This window comes from Typopeltis vanoorti, chromosome 11 (genome assembly GCF_054136105.1).
Source record: "Typopeltis vanoorti isolate ZY-2024b chromosome 11, IOZ_Tvanoo_1.0, whole genome shotgun sequence".
In the NCBI taxonomy this organism is placed as follows: Eukaryota; Metazoa; Arthropoda; class Arachnida; order Uropygi; family Thelyphonidae; genus Typopeltis; species Typopeltis vanoorti.
Genome location: NC_143559.1, coordinates 28,769,859 through 28,789,150, shown reverse-complemented (window position 1 = coordinate 28,789,150; position 19,292 = coordinate 28,769,859). Strand labels below are relative to the sequence as shown.

At 33.8% G+C, this 19,292-nt stretch overlaps 1 protein-coding gene across 2 annotated transcripts in view; it reads left to right on the top strand.

Moving 5' to 3' along the window:
- The window catches only part of LOC150101404 (uncharacterized), a 159,903-nt gene extending 151,598 nt beyond the window's left edge, over window positions 1-8,305 (top strand). For both annotated transcript variants that reach the window (XM_090401035.1, XM_090401034.1), the window contains one exon: window positions 5,675-8,305. In XM_090401035.1, the coding sequence (XP_090257161.1) occupies window positions 5,675-6,021 (347 nt within the window). In that variant the 3' untranslated portion in view covers window positions 6,022-8,305. The remainder of the gene's footprint in view (window positions 1-5,674) is intronic.
- The last annotated feature ends 10,987 nt before the right edge of the window (window positions 8,306-19,292 follow it).

Here is a 19,292-nt window from a genome sequence, read left to right as displayed (position 1 = left end):
CGCGAGACTAAAACAACATGGTGTACTTAACCAAAATTGTAGCAGCAACACAAAGACTAGAGTCCTGATTTTAGCGCCCTCTATCTGAAAAAAAAAAAAAAAAAAAAACACGCTATCATATATTACTAGAGTCCTAGAAAAGTGCTAGTTTTTTCTTAATATGACTGTCTCCCAGATCTTCGGCAAGTTAATACAGCCATATTTGTTGAGATTTGGAGTGTGTTTTAGGGCTTCTGTCGCCTCCAAGAACAATCTCTCTGATTTATATGGGTTTCTGTGTAGTACTTTTGTGTTTTTCCAGTTGATCCTGTGTGCAGGGGTATCCAGAGCATGGTCTGCTAGGCCCGACTTCCCATAATGATATTTCCAGACGTATCGTTTATGTTCGCTGATGCGGATATTCACAGTTCTTCCTGTTTGACCGTAGTAGGCTTGATTGCATGAGCAGGGTACTTGGTAGACTCCTGGATGTGATAAAGGGTGGAATGCTGTCCTTGGGTGAGCGGATGAGGGTGGCTAATTTGCTACATGGTCTGAATGTGGTGCGTAGTTTATGTTTATTGAGGATTCTTGAGATCTTTTCGGATGTGCCTTTAATGTAGGGGATGGTGACTGTTTTGTTGTAGTTCTCTGTGGTGGATGGTGGGAGGGGTTTCTTAGGAGTGTTTAGTATTTTGTTTATTTTTTGTGGATTGTAGCCGTTGGCCAAGAAGGTGTGGCGTAAGTGAGTGAGTTCAGCAGTCAGAGTCTTGTCATTTGAACAGATTGCTCTCGCTCTATGGGTTAGCGTTTTTAATATGCCATATTGTTGAGAAGGATGATGGTGTGATTGTTTGTGTAAGTATCTGCCTGTATGTGTGGGTTTTCTGAAAACTGAAAATGATAAGGAACCATCTCAACAATATGGCATATTAAAAACGCTAACCCATAGAGCGAGAGCAATCTGTTCAAATGACAAGGCTCTGACTGCTGAACTCACTCACTTACGTCCGGAAATATCATTATGGGATGTCGGGCCTAGCAGACCATGCTCTGGATATCCCTGCACACAGGATCAACTGGAAAAACACAAAAGTACTACACAGAAACCCATATAAATCAGAGAGATTGTTCTTGGAGGCGACAGAAGCCCTAAAACACACTCCAAATCTCAACAAATATGGCTGTATTAACTTGCCGAAGATCTGGGAGACAGTCATATTAAGAAAAAACTAGCACTTTTCTAGGACTCTAGTAATATATGATAGCGTGTTTTTTTTTTTTTTTTTTTTTTTTTCAGATAGAGGGCGCCAAAATCAGGACTCTAGTCTTTGTGTTGCTGCTACCATTTTGGTTAAGTACACCATGTTGTTTTAGTCTCGCGTATTGTGACAAACAGTGTTTTTGTGCTCTGAAGATGCTGGTTATAATACCAGCGAAATATCAGCATCAAGTCAATAAATGAATTATTTACTTAGTTTCTGTGTTCTATTATACCGTTAAAATAATAAACAACATGTTCGACGAACACATAAGTCTGTCCACACATTTTTTGATATTTTTGCCAGCATGAATATGAAATTCCGGGTGAACTCCATCAAACCCCGGTGCCTTTCCTATATCTGTATCAGCTAGTGCATTGTTGATTTCCTCATCGCTGAAGGGTATTGCATATTCTGATTTGTCTTGTAGTTTTGCCTTCAGGTTTCTGGCTTCTCTTTTAACTTTAATGGTATCGTTTTTATGACATTGGCATCTCGAGATTCTAGTAATGTGGTTAGCAACTTGGTGTGATGCGACATCTGTCTTTTTAGTAGTCGTCATTGTAGCGCCTCCTAGCTTCCGTAATACATTCCAGGCCTTCTTGCTGGGGTGCGTGCTTGAGGTCCACTCCCTCAACTGTTTCGATCCAGTGTTGTTGTCTTGCTGTGTCCAAGTCGTGGAGGAGATCTTCTGCGATTTTCAGATCACTGCTCTCCATAAATTTCTCGTAGAGCTCTTTGCTCCGTTTTCCATCCAGGGATATACTCCTTTCTGTAGCCCCTAGGGATATGTTTTTTAGCTATAGAGATGACAGCTCCTACAAATCGATTGTAGTTATTGGGTACAGGAGGTATGAAACGAACACACTTGGCAAGGTCAATGGCATATTTTTCCCAATCGACTCTTCAAAGGTTCCATCTTGGATGGGGAATTGATCGGACAAGAGGTATTTTTATGCCCACTTTAAGGAGGAACGGTCGGTGTTGGCTGTGAGTGAAGTTACTGAGAACTCTTTTTTTGAGCAGGTAGAGGTTCATTCATGTTGTTAGAGGTGACGAAGCAAAGGTCAGGATTATAGTCTCTTCTCCATGCTGCTGATCTGAAGGTGCCACGTTCTTTAGCGTCAAGTACCAAATAGATATTGGAAGTCTCAGCTCAGTCGGCGAGGGCTATGCCGCATTCATCATTCTGAGCATACTTCCATAACTCATGGTGGCTATTGAAGTCTCCTGCATATATAGTTGGGTGGCTCAAAAGAGGGAGGCCATTGGACGTTTGGTGGCTTGCAGACATTAGCAAGCGTCAATTTGCCGAGCTTTGTCACGATCAAGCTGACATCATCATCACTTGATGCAGTAACACGTTCGATCTGCTCAATGTTGTTGCTGGCATATGTCGCTATGCCATTTGCATGGTGGTAAGTTGCTCCTACAAGCTGATAGCCATATATTCTCCCTCTTCTGTACAAGTCTTCTTCAGTAGCAGCATGTGTTTCCTGGAGGAGTACAATGTCTATATTTTGGTCAAGAAGGAATTTTGAAAGGTATTTTCACATTTTGATTTGCTAATTCCTTCGACGTTAAGATGACAGATTTGGACTTGGGGTCAGAGATTTCTAGTCAGTTGGTTCTTCAAACCATTCACTTCTGATTGCTGCATGTAGTTAGTAGCCAGGAGATCCATGGATAGACTGGCTGCCAAGGCGTGCTAGCTCATTTAGCGTTATTCAGGGTGCACCACGAGGAGGCGAGCTAGGATTGCACCCCTGCAGGAATATATATTCCTAGTAATTTAGGAAATGACTTATCAGTTTTTGAATCATATGCTGTTCTTTTCCATTTACATAATTCATTGATAAATTGTGTATATCCAGAAAAATTCTGGCAAAAAAAGGGGGGGTCAAAAGTCTTTGACATCGCTGGTCCAGGCTATTGAATCTCCGAAATCTGTTATTGTCCAGAAGTGTTCAATTTAAATTTCACTTCTCTTTGTGTTATTACAGTAGCATGACTTGTTTTTATTAAAAACAAGTTATTAAAGCAGTGGTTCTCAAAGGGTATGTCGGGACGCACTGGTGCACCCTAGAAGATTTCTGGGTGCGCCCTGTGGTATTCCAGAGAAATATGTGTCCAGATATAAAAATAAATATAGTTAATCTATTATACTGCTCTTTTTGTCAACACATCATTATTATGTTAATTAACAGTGGTTTTTCTTGCAAAGAGAACAAGAATATGGTTTATTCTTGTTGTGTATATTACTTATTTTAAAAGTGTTGAAAGTGGATGTTATGTGCATATTACTTATTTTCAGATAAATACACCCAAATAAAATGGATAGATTTCTTCAAAAAGAAGCATGATATTGAAGAATCAGATTCTGGAAGTGAGCAAAAGTTAAGTGCAAGTAAGAAAGCAAAATTGCAGCCTACTCGCAAATATAATGAAGGTTATTTAAGCTTTGGTTTCACTTGGACCGGAAGTGAAGATCATCTTTTGCCACTATGTTTAGTATGTGGATGTAAAATGGCAAATGAATCATTGCATCCTAGTAAATTGAGTAAACATTTTAAAGCTATACACTCTAATTTACAAGATAAATCTGTAAGTTTTTTCAAGAGATTGTCTGAACAGCAAACAAAAGTGGCAAATTCTTTTAAAAGTATAATGGCTGTTTCTGATAAAGCTCAAATTGCTTCTTATCAAGTCTCAGAACTGATAGCAAAAAATATGAAAGATCATACTTTAGGTGAGTCGCTTATTTTGCCTGCATGTCATTTTTTTGCCTGCATGCAAAAAAATGGTCATCTCAATGCTAGGAAATGAAGCAGCAATAAAAATAAGCAAGATTCCTCTGTCTAACGATACAGTTCACAGGCGTATTATAGAAATGTCTTCTGATATTGAGAAAAATGTATGCAGTAATAAACTTCAGTATTCAAATTTTGCATTGCAAGTTGATGAGTCAACAGACATTACCAACAAGGTGCAACTCTTAGCATTCGTCCGTTTTATTAATGAAGATCAAATAGTAAATCAGTTTCTTTTTTGCAAAGAATTAAGTGTGTCTACAAAAGGTGAGGACGTTTTTAACATTTTGAATAGCTATCTTGATAAATGGCAGTTATCATGGAAGTTGTGTGTAGGCATTTGTACAGATGGTGCCCCTTCCATGGTAGGCTGTGTTAAGGGCCTTACATCTTTTGTAAAAAAACAAAATGAGAATGTTATCATAACTCACTGCTTTCTTCATAGGGAGTCCTTGATGGCAAAAACATTGGGAGAAAAATTAAGAGAAGTTTTAGATCAAGTTGTTCGGATGGTAAACTTTATTAAAACAAGACCTGTCAAATCACGTTTATTCGAAAAGCTTTGTATCGATATGGATTCACAACACAAGCAGCTGCTTTTACACACTGAGGTGAGGTGGCTGTCAAGTGGGAAAGTACTTACCCGTGTACACGGGTAAGTACTTTCCTTATGACAAAAACTTGCATTACGACAAAAACTTGCATTTTTTGAAGAGATGAAACAATTACATTTTTAACCTCCTTCGGTGTGAATTTTGGATTGCCAGGTTACAGTATTTGGCCGATATATTTCAGCAGCTCAATATTTTGAATACTAGCATGCAAGGGAAAGAAGAAAATATTATCGCATCCACTGACAAAATGAAAGCGTTTCAGAGAAAACTACAGATTTGGAAAAGAAAAGCTGTTGAAGGTAATTTGGAAATGTTTCCATTGGTAAGTAACACTTGCATAAATGAAACACTTCCAATAATAGTTGAACATTTAACAAGTTTAGAAGAAAAATTGAGTTCTTATTTTCCATCACTTAACACTGAACAATACGATTGGATTAGAAACCCATTTATGGAAACTTCAAGTGATTTACTACAATTTTCAATACCATATTTATGTGAATTAGGATTTTCTATCCTCACCACAATTAAGTGTAAAAAGAGAGGAACTCTTCAATGTATTGACGAGGAAATGAGAGTTTGCCTTTCAAATATATGCTCAAACATTGAAGCAATCACTAGGACACATCAGGCTCATGTTTCTCATAAACACAAGTATGAATAAACTTAAGGTATGTTTCATTTTATTTTTTTTCTGTAATATTTGACTTAATTATTATAACATATTTCTCAGAAATTTGTATATAGTGCACCTACAATTATTTGTAGGATTTTAAATGTGCCCCAACTTCAAAAAGTTTGAGAACCACTGTAGTAAAGAAATATTTAATGACTTTCTTAATTTTTAAGGAAGGAAGTCCTGAACTTTTTACCTCTAAGGATATTTTATGGATATTTGTATAAGCTTAAGAGCTTATACATATTCATGCATTGGAAATTACTTCTTAAAGACATTCTAAATATTATTTTATATATTTTCATTTTATTGTCTGATTTAATATTCTTACAGATGTAAAATATATGAAGATATCTACAGAAATACCCAAAGATGACATTTTGGAAGTAAAATCAGCTGCAAAAATCCATGGAATTCTTGCAGTGAAACAGCCTTCATATGCACGTGTAGATAATTTGCCAGAAGGAATGACACTGGCTGAGCTTCAGAAATCTAGTCACAGAAATGTTCAGGAATCTAATAGTGCAGTATTAGCATTGACATTAAGTTTGTGTATAACTGCTCTTTTACTTGTTTTAGTTGGTTGTCGCATGAGAACCATTCGTCGCCGTTTAGCTCGTAGGGGACGTTCAACTCTTGTTCATGATGCTGACTATTTAGTAAATGGTATGTATTTATAAGAATTGCTGTATCCTGGATACAGAAGTATTTGTTTTTTGAAATAATGTACATATGATCTCTCTCTCTCAAATGTTTTGTATATGCATGTTTATTTTATTTTTATTTTATATTATTTTGTGTTTTTTTTATTGTTTAGAGAGTAGAGATTGATTTTACCTACTTAGCATGATGGGAAACATTCTAGCAGTTTGTATACAAAGTATGTTATAAAATGCATGTCTAGTCATTTTAAGTATAACATGCTTGTCTAGTCATTTTAAGTAGTTGTGAAAATATTTAAGATATTTATAATTTTATTACCATAATATATAATCATTTACCTAGTTATTTTGAAGATTTAATATACAGTGGTATCTTGCTAATTCGAACCTCTTTAGTCTGAACCCTCCAGTAATCCGAACTGCGGTTTGAAAGAAAAAAAAGTTTTATTTATTACATATTATTATTTTGTGTACTATTATTTTTATTTAATAATTATTATTTTAATTATTATTATTTATTTTATTATTATTACAGTACAGTATTTTTTTCGTACTGTCGATTGTACGATTATACTGGAGGCCTATTTTGATGTATTGTGTGTTCACGTTTACTTTTTTATACTGTACAGTATGTACTGTATTGTTGGCATGAATCACAAATACACACAAAAAAGAGGAAATTCAAAACATGCATAATTTGGTTAAAAATATAAATCCAGATGATGAAATTTCACAAACAGATGTTACCAAATGGATTACAGGTAGAACCGAAAGTGAATTCAAAATCAAATCAGATGCTGAAATTATAAATATGACGCTACATATTTATGATGTATTATGTAGAATCATAGTCATCATCATCATCTAATTCATTACAAGACGATGATGACAATGAAGAACTCGAAGAAAAAAAAAGTACAACATGAAGAGGCAACTGACAGTTTTAATATGTGTATAGAATGTGCTAAGCAAAATGATACGCTATTCCACAAAAATTTGTTGCTAATGCAGCTCCAAGAAGCATTCGAAAAAAGTTTAGTTTCGAAGAAACAAAAGAAAATCGGTGACAAAGAAATAAAATCCTTTTTTTTGTGTTGTGTACAAGAAAGTGATATTTTTTACGCAAATTAAGTTACGTACTGAACTATGCAATTTTATTAAATCAGAATCCTCAACAATACAGGTACATGCAAATTAAATTTTTTACTAAAATAAACTTGTGTACTGTATTATTTTTTTGTTTTACATTACAGTACAGTAGCTTTTTTCTATCAGTTACTTCATTTATTTACAGAATTAAATTGATGTACCATTAGAATCTAATTATTTTTGTCTTAAATGCTAGTTATTGTTGTCTCTTGGGGGGAATTTGCTAATCCGAACGAGCATGGTTTTTATTAGTTCGGATTACCGAGATACCACTGTATATTAGATTTTTATTGTTGTATAAAAGATGCATTTTAAGTAAGAAAAGATTGAGCTGCAATTGATACAGAACTTCAGGGGAAAAGCTTTTAGAATTGAAACTGAAGTGAAGTTTTCAATGTCTTTTTTTTTTTGTTGTATTTTTGTAAAATACCTTCTGGACATTAAAGTTAGTAATGAAATTTAATTGTTTTTATTGAAGAGATCCATTTTTTTTTTTTTTCATGCTATCACCATAGGCATTATTTGATATTCATGTAAAGTATATTCTTTACATCTAAAAAGATGTAGTATTAGAAATATATTGATACTGTAGTACCAGCATTGGAAATTGCATAAAATACATTTAGATGTTAAATAATAACTGTGCATAAACTCTATCATTCAGAAGTAAAAAAAAAATGAATAAAAAAACTATCATCTGGTAAAATACGACAATTAGATTTTGTTTACATTATGTTAAATGTGGTATCATTGTTCATCATGCTGAAAGCTGTCTTTCATATCCTATCTCTGCTAAGTCAAACTGTCTTATGAGATGAGAACAGACCACATGTGATTGAGTATTAATAAGAAAAGTAACTTTGTTGTTTCTTCTTGCACTGCTGTGTTTATGAATGAATCATTTCTGAAACTTAGAATATAATTATTATGAGATGCATGGTAGTTTGGTTTGCTGTCTAATGTTAGGTTTCTGCCTTGTTTTGTAGAAGGTTAAACCTGGTTTATTATTATGACATTAACTTTCCTGGAGTCAAGGACTCATTGGGGGGAAGAGTGAGAGAGAGAGGTTTATAAGCATAAATTATATTGGATTGTTATGTGACTCAGAAAATCTCTCCTGCCTGTAACATATATCATATTGAAGCTTGAACTCATTCACACTGCTACTCCCTACACTCTTGCTCACTACTTCCTTGTACAGTTTCCGATGATGATCTCTAGTTCCTGCCACTTCCACCTTTTGTTCCATTATCTGAAAAATCCATCTCATATTCATCTGGTAAATACCTCTCAAACAGCTTAAACATCGCAATCATATCATCCCTTTACTTTCTTTTTGCCAAACTCTGCGGATTACACGACTTCAGTTTATCCTCATATCTGACATACCATAGTTCTGAAACATTTTTTTTCAATGTCTCTGTATCTTCTGCAAAGTGTCTTGATTCCCTCCAAACCATCGTGACAAGACACTGGAATCACTACCATTTTATCTCTGCAGATTAATTCTCTTCTTAATATTGCAGCAATCCTCTGAGTTGTCTTTACTACCTTTGTGATATGTTCCCTAAATTTCAAATTTTGATTCACTGTAATTCCAAGATCTCCTGCTTCTTCCAGTATACTTCTACATATAGAGTATTTAGTGTTCTATTTGCACATCCCAAAATTCAAATCCTTAGACTTAGTAACATTAAACTGGCTCTCCCCATTCATCTACCCACATTTGCAGTTTATTCAGATCCCCTGAAGAACCACTGCATCAAAACTGCACACAGTAATCTTCCCCAGCTTCACATCATCCACAAACAGCTTAATATCTCCCTGAATTCCAGTGATAATATTATTGAAACAAAGATTGCAAAATAATAGTCCTAGCACAGAACGCCCTGTGGAACCTCACTGGTAACTTTGCTTTTTTCCTTTGACACAACTCTTTGACATCTATCTAGCAACCAAATGCCGATCCACTTCACCAACGTGATATCCAAACCCATACAATGCAGCTTAAATATTGATTTATCACGGTGGTACATTATTGCATACTTTTGCAAAATCTAAAAAAAAAATTATAGTATTTACATTTCCCTCGTTAACCACTTGTTACTTTATCATAAAAGTTAACAGATTACTGAAAGAGCACCTCTTCATAAATTTGTGCTGACCTTCACAGATAATAATATCTTATCTGTCAAAGTTTGTATATGAGCTCTTGCCAATTTCTCCAATACTACCTTAACAAAGGTAATACAAACTTATTCATAGTTTGATGCCTCTATTCTCTCACCATCCTTATGCATTGCACTATCATATCCTGATTCCAGTCCCCTGGAACTTTCTAGTTGCAAGGCTTTCACTAAACAGCCAAGTCATTTTAGCTGTTAGTTCTTGAGCACATTTCCTTAAGACATGGCAAAATTTCATCCAGTCCCACAGCCTTGCTGACTTGAGTACTTAATATTTTAAATACATCCCCTTCACTGACTTGCACAGTCCTCTCCATCCCTTCAAAATAAAACTTGCCCCATCAGAAGGAAAGACTCTGAAGTATTCATTAAACAATTCTACTCTATCATTGACCTTGGTCACTGTATCACCTGTTCCACCCAGCAAGACTATTTGTCCACAATCATTCCTTTTCTTGCTCTGTTTGTCCTCTATTCTGCTGGAAAATAGTATGTTCTTCTACCTCTATTCCTGTCAGGACATCATCCTCTGTTAACTGCATTTACCTATAATACCAATAATCTTATGGGAGATTGAATCAATCAATGCCACTCATTTTGCCTTTTCCTAATATTCCTGGCATTGGAATATAGAGAAAGGTGTGCACTCCCAGTCTATATGTATTCCAGCTAAGTTAGTTCTCTCACCCCACATATCTATTATTTTCTTCATTAAAGTCTACTGAATGTTACCTTGTCTTCTGAAACATCTTTCCCAAGTGAGGCTGTCCATCCTACTCTCAACCCTATCAGTTCTAGTTTCCCTGCCCAAACACTTCCACTTGTTCAGAGAACAACAGGATCTTCAAAGCTTAGCTCTTCCCTGTATGCATTCGATCTCATGCATACAGCTCTTTTGTGCCATAAAATTCACTCCAAACATCAACATATTCCATACCTCTGTTCCTACACATTCATGCAATGAGATCATTCATTATCATCACTCTTCTACTTTACTCTATTGTCAAAGTGAAAAGTAGTACACTTAATACCCTATCTCTCACACTTTTTTGCCACACAAAGTCTGGTAACATTCTTCTCAAATTTCTTGCCACCCAGTGAACACAGCCTCTCAAGTCATTAGTACCAACTGTTACTATCATCTCCTCCACATTCTAACTTCTCTTCATTGCTAAAGCCACCCTCTCCATTGTTCCATCAGGCAAACTCTCTATGAACATGTTACTGTGTAATGCATACCCTGAATCATTGAATTACTGTATATTATACCTCTCATAGCTTCATTTCTACTCACTGGTGTCCTTTTCCCCCACCTTTCCAATACTCTCTCTTATTGCTCTTCTGCTTTCATTTCTTTTCCTTGTCTCTCTTTACCCTATTCCTGCACTTGCACAGGCACCTTCTCATTCCTTATCTTTCCCTTGTTCTTTCATTCTCTTACCTTCTTGTTGCATCAATGAAACAAATTTCAAGTGTTCTAATCTCTCTATTCATTGCCCTTAACTCAGTTCTCATGCTTTCCACTTCGTTTCTGACTACCTCCATTTCCCTTTCAATTAAGACTGTACAGAGCCAGAAACAGTTGGCAGGCCATTTTGACAGTACTTGAGATCTCCAACAAAGGTATTCTTTTCTGCACATCTCTAATATGTGCAATTTTGTAGATTTCTTTAAGGCAGCATTTCTGTCCTACATAACAAGTTTCACAAACATGATATGTATTTAGCTCCTGGCTTTAATAGCAGATGAAGTAGGTTCGGTTGTCTTAGAATACTTTGCTTGGGGTAACAAAGGAGCCAGTCACCAATAAATATCAATCTCAACCACATGTTCCAATATATAAATCCTTTGGAAGGGTATTGCATTTTAGAAAAATAAAATTAAAAAAATGGTGTCCTTTTCCCCCACCATTAAAATTCTTTTCCCCCAACATTAAAAAATGAATCAAACATGTTGATGACATTCTCATCACATGACAAAACTCCAAGGAATAGTTCATTGAATTTCTCGCTCTGCTTTTTAAACAGCTTACATCCTAGAATAAGTTTTACACTTGAAATATAATACAACAGGGCTCTTACTTTTTTTGTGCATTAGTCTTAATTTCCATCTAGAACGATGTTTAATTCAATATATGGAAAGAAAACATTGGATAGATTAGATACATGTGTTGCATTTCAGTGCTATCTAGCACAAAAATGTGGCATCATCAGTACTTAAGGAACAGAGCATGTGCTATAACAAGCAATGGGGGAGAAGATAAACCAGGAGCTGGAATATTGAGGGATGTTCTAATTAAAAATAGTTCCAATATGAAAACGTTTACTAATATCTTAAAAAAACCATCTAGAGAGACATCTAGTAGTCAAGTAAGTCTTCATAGTTCTGTCACTTTACATTACATAAAAAATGGGACTAAAAACTGCACCAGTTGAAACAACACAACATAAAAGTTTCCTCCCAAGAATATCCATTGAATGATCACTGCAGCCACTTAATATGTATTTTATGGTTGTAGTACTTGCTATATAGGGTAGGCAGGCAACTCAAGAGAAATCTGCATGGATAAGCAGAGATGCATAGAAAATGAGCACATAAATTTAGCAACAAACCGAAATGCTAAACCTTTCTTATAATAGTTATGTTTGTAAGTTTAATGATGCTTCAGAAGTATTTTGTTCACCCACCCACCCACACACACACACACACACTATAATGAGAACCAAGGTTTTAATGCTCAATTATATAGTCCATTCTCATACCTTAGCAGAAATGGCTATATACTGTGATGTTATACTTTTGAATGATGTAATTTATGTATATTTAGCTAGCCATCTTTTATGTATGTCCTGGTGAAGCAGATCCCAGGAAGTACATAAAATATGCTTAATAGATGGACTAGCTAAATATACATAAATGACATCATTCAAAAGTAAAACATTATAAAATCCCTTGCAGTAAAATACAGTAATCTGATAAGCAAGCTGTTTATTCTGTTTTATTTCATGAATTATGGATAATAACCATAGAAATTAACATATCTTTAAATACTTTCCAGTAAGAGCAGATAATAATAAAACCTGAATAATGTTGTCACGATAAACCTGAATAATAAAGCCAAAATAATACTGTCATGTGAAAATTTGTTTCATATTACAGTATTATTTTGATATTTGATATTTCCATTTGATCTTTGTTGGCTTGTGTTATTATTTGGAAATCTCCCCGAGTCTGTGTACTAATCATGAAACTCTTAATTATAAAATATATCTGCATAAGTTCATTCACCAGCAGTGAACTACCTTCTCTGGCAGTGCATTCCACTTACCATTCACCATGAAAAAAAATCTGTTCCTCACTTATTCAGCTTCCAGGCATGTCTTCATTCCCTCCCCCTTCCATCTTATTAAAAATCTCTCCTGCACTGTATATGTTTTATAAAGATACATCTAGATGATGCATCATTTGGGTGCAAAGTACTATGTACTTTGCACCCAAATGATGCACTTTCATTCCACAAAGTACTATGTGGAATGAAAGTGCATGCATCAGTGGTGTATGTGTTCAGCACTGAACTTGTATTCTGTTCATATGTCACGTGTTTTGTTATTAGGAGACAGATTATAATTGGAGTATACCAAAGTATAGTATTACTAGAATTAAAAAATGATTTCTTGTTTAGAAATTTCGCCTGATTATCATCAGAGATTTGACTGTTGTTGGAAACAATCTGACCATTAATTGCCAAAGAGGACACTGTTATGTGAGAACCTATAACCTGCCATCGTCAAGCTTGCTGTCTATCACACTAAGCAAATTCATGCAATGTGTGTGAATTCCTGTGTTTACTGATCCTCAATATTGCAGTCAGTATTGACAATGCCTTTTGGTTGGAAAGACTTGTGTTCAATTCTATCTTGATAGTAAATAACTTTTATAAAAACTTTTCAGCTGAAGATGAGTTAGCTAGTCTCATTCTTAGGTGTCAGGGTACAATGTTTCCTGCAAAACAGAACAAACCAACCAGAACACACAAAATTAATAGACATAATATGTTGTATTATGTTTGTTAATATATAATAATGATATATTGTATTACGATACAGGAACCTCCATAGCTCAGTTAGTATATCAAGGTTTACCTGTGTTTTTCAGAACAGGTAAACCAGTCTTATGAACACACAGATCTATAGACAGAAATGTGCTTATAAGGGATGAATGGTAAGGTTGGCTGCATTAATTTGTTGTAAACTCCTAATTAGGGGGCTCAATCTATCTTGGACGGACAAGAATTGGATGGATTACAATACAATTTCATTGTATTATAATGAAAAGCTTCAATATTAAAAAAGTTAGCTAGTCTTGTGTAATAGTTTATATAAAGTCGCATTACAATCGAGCTTTTCGTTGATAAGCCTTTGAGACTAACATGTCAAGAAGAGATTAGATGAAATAAGATATACACAAATCACACACATTTATATCCATGTTAATTCATGTTGTTGTTGTAATATATAAGTAAAGTTACATTTTACAGTCATCTTGATCTAACTTTGTATTTTGCAAATTTTGTTAAGACATATCATAGGAAATACATTTTGCACTGCAATGGAAAAAAAAAGTTTAACACTTGCAAAAAATATAATAGTCACCATCACAAATGAATTTATTATTAATTAAATATTGAAGAGAAATTAATGCTAAATAGAAATGATTAAAAAATTAGATAAGCTTTATTTAATGTGACTGGTGTGCCTTTCTATTTTTCATAAGTTCATTCCAGTGTAGAAAACATGTGGATATGCTATGCACATGTCAAACATGTTGATAAGTGTGTTCCTTTCCCTTTTTTTAAATTGAGTAAGCATCGAAAACCCTCATTTCCCACATACAGTATATGTTATTGTGAATGTCAATAATAGCAACACCTTTCTGCTTAACAAATGGAAATTCTTCTTGAATATTTTTTTTCAAAAATGATGAAAAAAGTTTGTCTTGTAATCATTTATCATTTTAAATGAAGCATTTAATCAAAGCTCATTCTCTTTTAGGGGTACCAAATGTAGCTCAATTAATGGTTCAAGATTTTTAAAAACAAGGAATCTTGTCTCCATAAGTTTTTCCATAAGTTTTTTTTTTTTTTTTTTCAGTACTTCAGATCTTTCTCTTTGGAAAAGTAGTGATTAAACTTTGAGACAAAGAAGTGAAATGTTTGAGTATTTTCAACTTTATTTCATTCTTTGGATGTTTTCATTGATAATGTTCAAGCAAAGTGTAAGAGAGAAAAAAAAAGTGACACCTATTACATGCAGCCAAGTGGTTAGCATATCCACTCTCCAACCAGTAGGTCATGGGTTCGAATCCTACTGTAAGCATGGATGTTTGTGATTGCCTTCAGGTGGGAGATGAATTTCATCACCCCATTGTGAGACCACTGCCCTGCTTATTGGACACCTGAAGTGACTTGAAAAAATTTAGTCTCTAGATAAGGGTTTCCAGACTGTAATAAATAAATTTTAAAAATTTACAAAAAAAATATGAAATTGATAAAAGTGGGAGGAAAAAAATCCATAGCACACCCACGATCCAAATGTACTATAGATTTACTAATAACCTTTCGTGGGTGGAAATGACATAAAAACAGGGATCTTCTATCAGTTCATTCTGAATTTTATACAGGACTTCCACTTCAAATGGGAATGCACACTGTATTGTGACATGCAAAAAATCTCAAAAAAAAAATATCTAAATGCACCTTAAGATTCCTTCAAGTCATATGCCTCTATCATATTTTCCTTTTCTACCTATTTATCAAATTCACTCATGTATCCTCTTATTTATTTCCTTATCTGTGTAATTCGAAGATGATGTTGAAGTTTGAAATGTTATGAAGTTTTTAGATTATAATTAAATTTGACTCAAGTTTCTGTGATATAGCAAGCCTTCATAATAGATGAAGACTGCAGAAATGGAAAAAATATATATACCTACAAAATGCATGCTGACAATAAATAACTACCAGACTTAGTGATATAATTTTTGATAATTCTCTCATTTAATACTATATTTTACACATAGACTGAAGTGTTTACAATTTACATAAGTATCATTTATTATTTTAGTTGCCCTTATTATATTAGTTTTGAGAACAACATCTGCTTCTGTTTATTGATTTGGCCCAGTAACGTTCCTTATCTGAATCAGATTAGTTCAAATCAAGATTTTTCTTGTTTAAAAAAACATATTTTTAAATGACTGTTGGTAACATTTTTCATTTGTGGATTGTCAATAATTTTACTGTAATGTAGACATTACAACAGATTTTATTACCACATAAGGAAGAAAAATGTATTTTGTTTCAAGTGATTTTACATCATTCTTAGATTATGGATGTATTTCTGAATTGATATTTACTTGGAGAGCCATATCATCTCATTTATTTTGCTGTGTAATTTGTATTTGTGCTATGGTTGCTGTTAATATCTGATATACTTTCCTTAATTATACTAAAAAAAAACCGCCATTTAAAAGATATATAATTCTCTTCGTTGTCAGTCCATGATCCATAGCAAATATGTTCAAGTGCAATTATAATGATGAAAAATAATATTATAGATGCACACAGAACTCCATGTATGTACAGGAATATAAAATACTTATATAGATTTCAGGTGTTATGTTATATCTTATGCATTTTGTCCAGCAAAATTTCAGATACCTTATCAATTGTGAACCATGTAGAAAGGTATCTGAAGGTGGGGTAGGTATTGTTAACATCATGACTGATTGAGATTTTCTAATTAGTACATTCTACCAATTCTAAATTCCATTGTAATTTACTTCACTTTACGAAAAAAAAAAGAAGTGACTGTTACTGTGTTCTATTCTTATATACAATATGTTTATTTTCCACATTTCTTATATGTCCAAAACTTATTGTTAGAATTTTATTGTGTTTATTCTTTCATACGGAATGCTTCTGTTACAGTCAGTTCTCACTCTATTAAAAAAAAAAAACTGATAAAGATCAAAAGAACAATATGTTACAGCATAACATATGCTATATTAAATTTAATTTAGAATAGCAGTGATACCATGTGACTAACTGATGAGTGAGTTCACTATAATGGTAGTATCTGATACAGTAAGAGGTAGACTGTACTTGATTGATTTTTTCATTGCAATTCTTAAGAATTTAGGCTGATTATTTTAAAGAGCTAATTTTTTTGTGAATGTGTAGAATATCTTTCTGTATTTAGATATCTTTAAAAATGAGTACCTTTGTAATCCTCATTCAACTATAGAGACTACAAAGTTAGAAGTCCTTCAGTTTCTATCAACTAAGATATTGATGTTGGTACTGGGTTAAAAATATCCACTACATAGATTTTTGTGTGTAAGATATTTATAGTGTTAATTGTATGCTTTTCACAAAAATTAAAGTTTTATTTTATTTATTTATTATTTTTATTTTTTTTTTTTGAAGGTTAACCATTAACTAATGCTTCAGAGCACAAAGCCTGAGCACCAAAATAAAACCATTACTAAAGGGAAGAGGTATCATACTTGAGATTGCATGTTTCTTTTAGACTGATGAAACAGGTGGAGAAATTGGGTACGAGGCAAATTATAGTTTAATTGGAAGGTGGATAGGAGAAAAAGAAAGGATGGTTGTGTTAAGGAATTATGCTAGAATTGGAGGGGGGAGACATTCAGGCTGCATAAATCAGTCCTTATCAGATAAGACATTTTTTCCTTCTTTTTCTCACCTTATTAATGGTTATATTTTAGTGCTTTGGCTTGATGGATCTTTGTGGCATTAGCAATTGCTAACATTGAATATGATTTGACATGTAACACTTTTAACACTTTGATTTTGATATTTAAGTTTCTGATATATAAACATGAATAAAGAAATTAAAGAACAAAGAAATATTTATCATAAAGAATGGAATAATTATTATGAAAACTTTGGAGAGAGTAATTTTTAGCACCATAAAATAATAAATAACAGTAACCAAGTAGAATCTGTAACACTGGATGGATTAACTGAAATTTTAAGAAAAATGAAAATAAACACAAATGCCTGGAAATGATGGTATAAATATGGAATTATTTAAATATGCCAGTTTGGAACTAATATGAGATTATTAAATCTGTTGAATAATATATATAAATCAGGAATAGCTCAATACAGTTAGAGAAAATCAATTATCTCCTATTCTGAAGAAAGAGACTAAAGTAAAGTGTTCAAATTATGTAGGAAAATAAGTCTAATCAACTCTGGATACAAAATGCACATAACAATATTGAAAAGAAAATTAAATAGCTGTATAGAAGAACAAGCCAGATTTATAGTGTCACTCATTTATTGATTCATTCTTCACTTCAAAACAGTTAATTTAAAAACAGATGACAATTCAACTTAAATACTCTTATCTTATGAGCAGATTATAAAAAAAGAAGAAAACTTTGGAAATATTAGGTAAAATTAAATAATTTTCAAATAAAAGCTGCTGACTATATATGTCATCATCATCAAATTCCTGCCATGTACCCTCAAGGGGTGTACAGGATATGATAGTACTACATGAAAAAAAAAAATTTACATCATTACTGACTTATCTACAATTTTCTTCCAAATCAGTCTGTTACTTATCAAGACTCCAACATTATCAGATCTTATATTTCTATCGTCTAAGGCACATTTTACCGTATCAATCCACCTATATCTTGGTCTTCCTCTGGGTCATTTTTCCTGCCAACCTGGCAGAGAACACTTGTTTTGCTAACCTTTCTTCACCCATTCTGTTTAAGTGACCATACCACCTGAGGTTAGCTCTGCTAATGCATTCCTGGATGCTGACAATGTCAAGTTCTTTCCTAATATCCTCGTTTTTAATATGATATTGCCATTGATGCCATCTGTTCACGCCTCGAATCTTTCTCAGGACTCTCATATCTGCGGTCTCTAGTCTTTGGTCAAGTGTTTTACTTCTGACCCTGCTCTCAGATCCATAAGTTAAAACTGGTTGGAACACTGTCTTCTATACAGCTAATTTAGTGTTCTGACTAATTTCTCTCTTATTCCATATGAATTTATTCATTTGACTTCCCACCATACCAGCTTTGCTGATTCTGTTATCTATTTCTATATTTAATTTACCATCCTCACTAAAAATCGTGCGTAAGTAGCTGAAATGTTTTACATGTCCCACAGGTTCTCCATTCACAACACAGTTGACATTTTCAATGATTCTGCCTATTTTCATTGTCTTTGTTTTTTTTTGCTGACCTTCATACCATATCTATTACAACAGTTATTCAATTTAGTCAGAGAATCTTGCAGACTTGTAGCGGATTTATTTAGAAGTATAACATCATCCGCATAAAGCAAAGAGCTGACATTAACATCTCCAATTTTGATATCATGTTTAATACCACTTTCCTTCATAATGTGATCCATATAGATAATGAATAACAGAGAGGATAATGTACATCCTTGTCTCATACCAGATTTAACATTAAACCATCTTCCTGTACTTCCTTCAATTCTAACTGCTGACTTACAACTCAAATAAAGACTAAGTATAATGCCCCATTGACACCATGTAACTGTAGCATATTGAATAGCTTCTCTCTTGGTGCCTTGTCATATGCCTTTTCCAAATCGACAAAATTAAATACAGATCTTTGTTATATTCCCATGCTTTCTCGACTACTTGTCGTAAAGTGAAGATCTGATCCTGACAGCCTCTATTTGGCCTGAATCCAGCTTGTTCTTCACCAAGCTTTTCTTACACAATTCTTCTCAACCGTTTCTCAAGTATACTTGCAGAGATCTTGCCAGGAACACTGAGCATTTCTGGTCGAATATCATCTACTCCTGCTGCCTTTCCACATTTCAAGCCTTTGATGGCTTTTTCTACTTCAAGTATGGATATGTATTCCTGA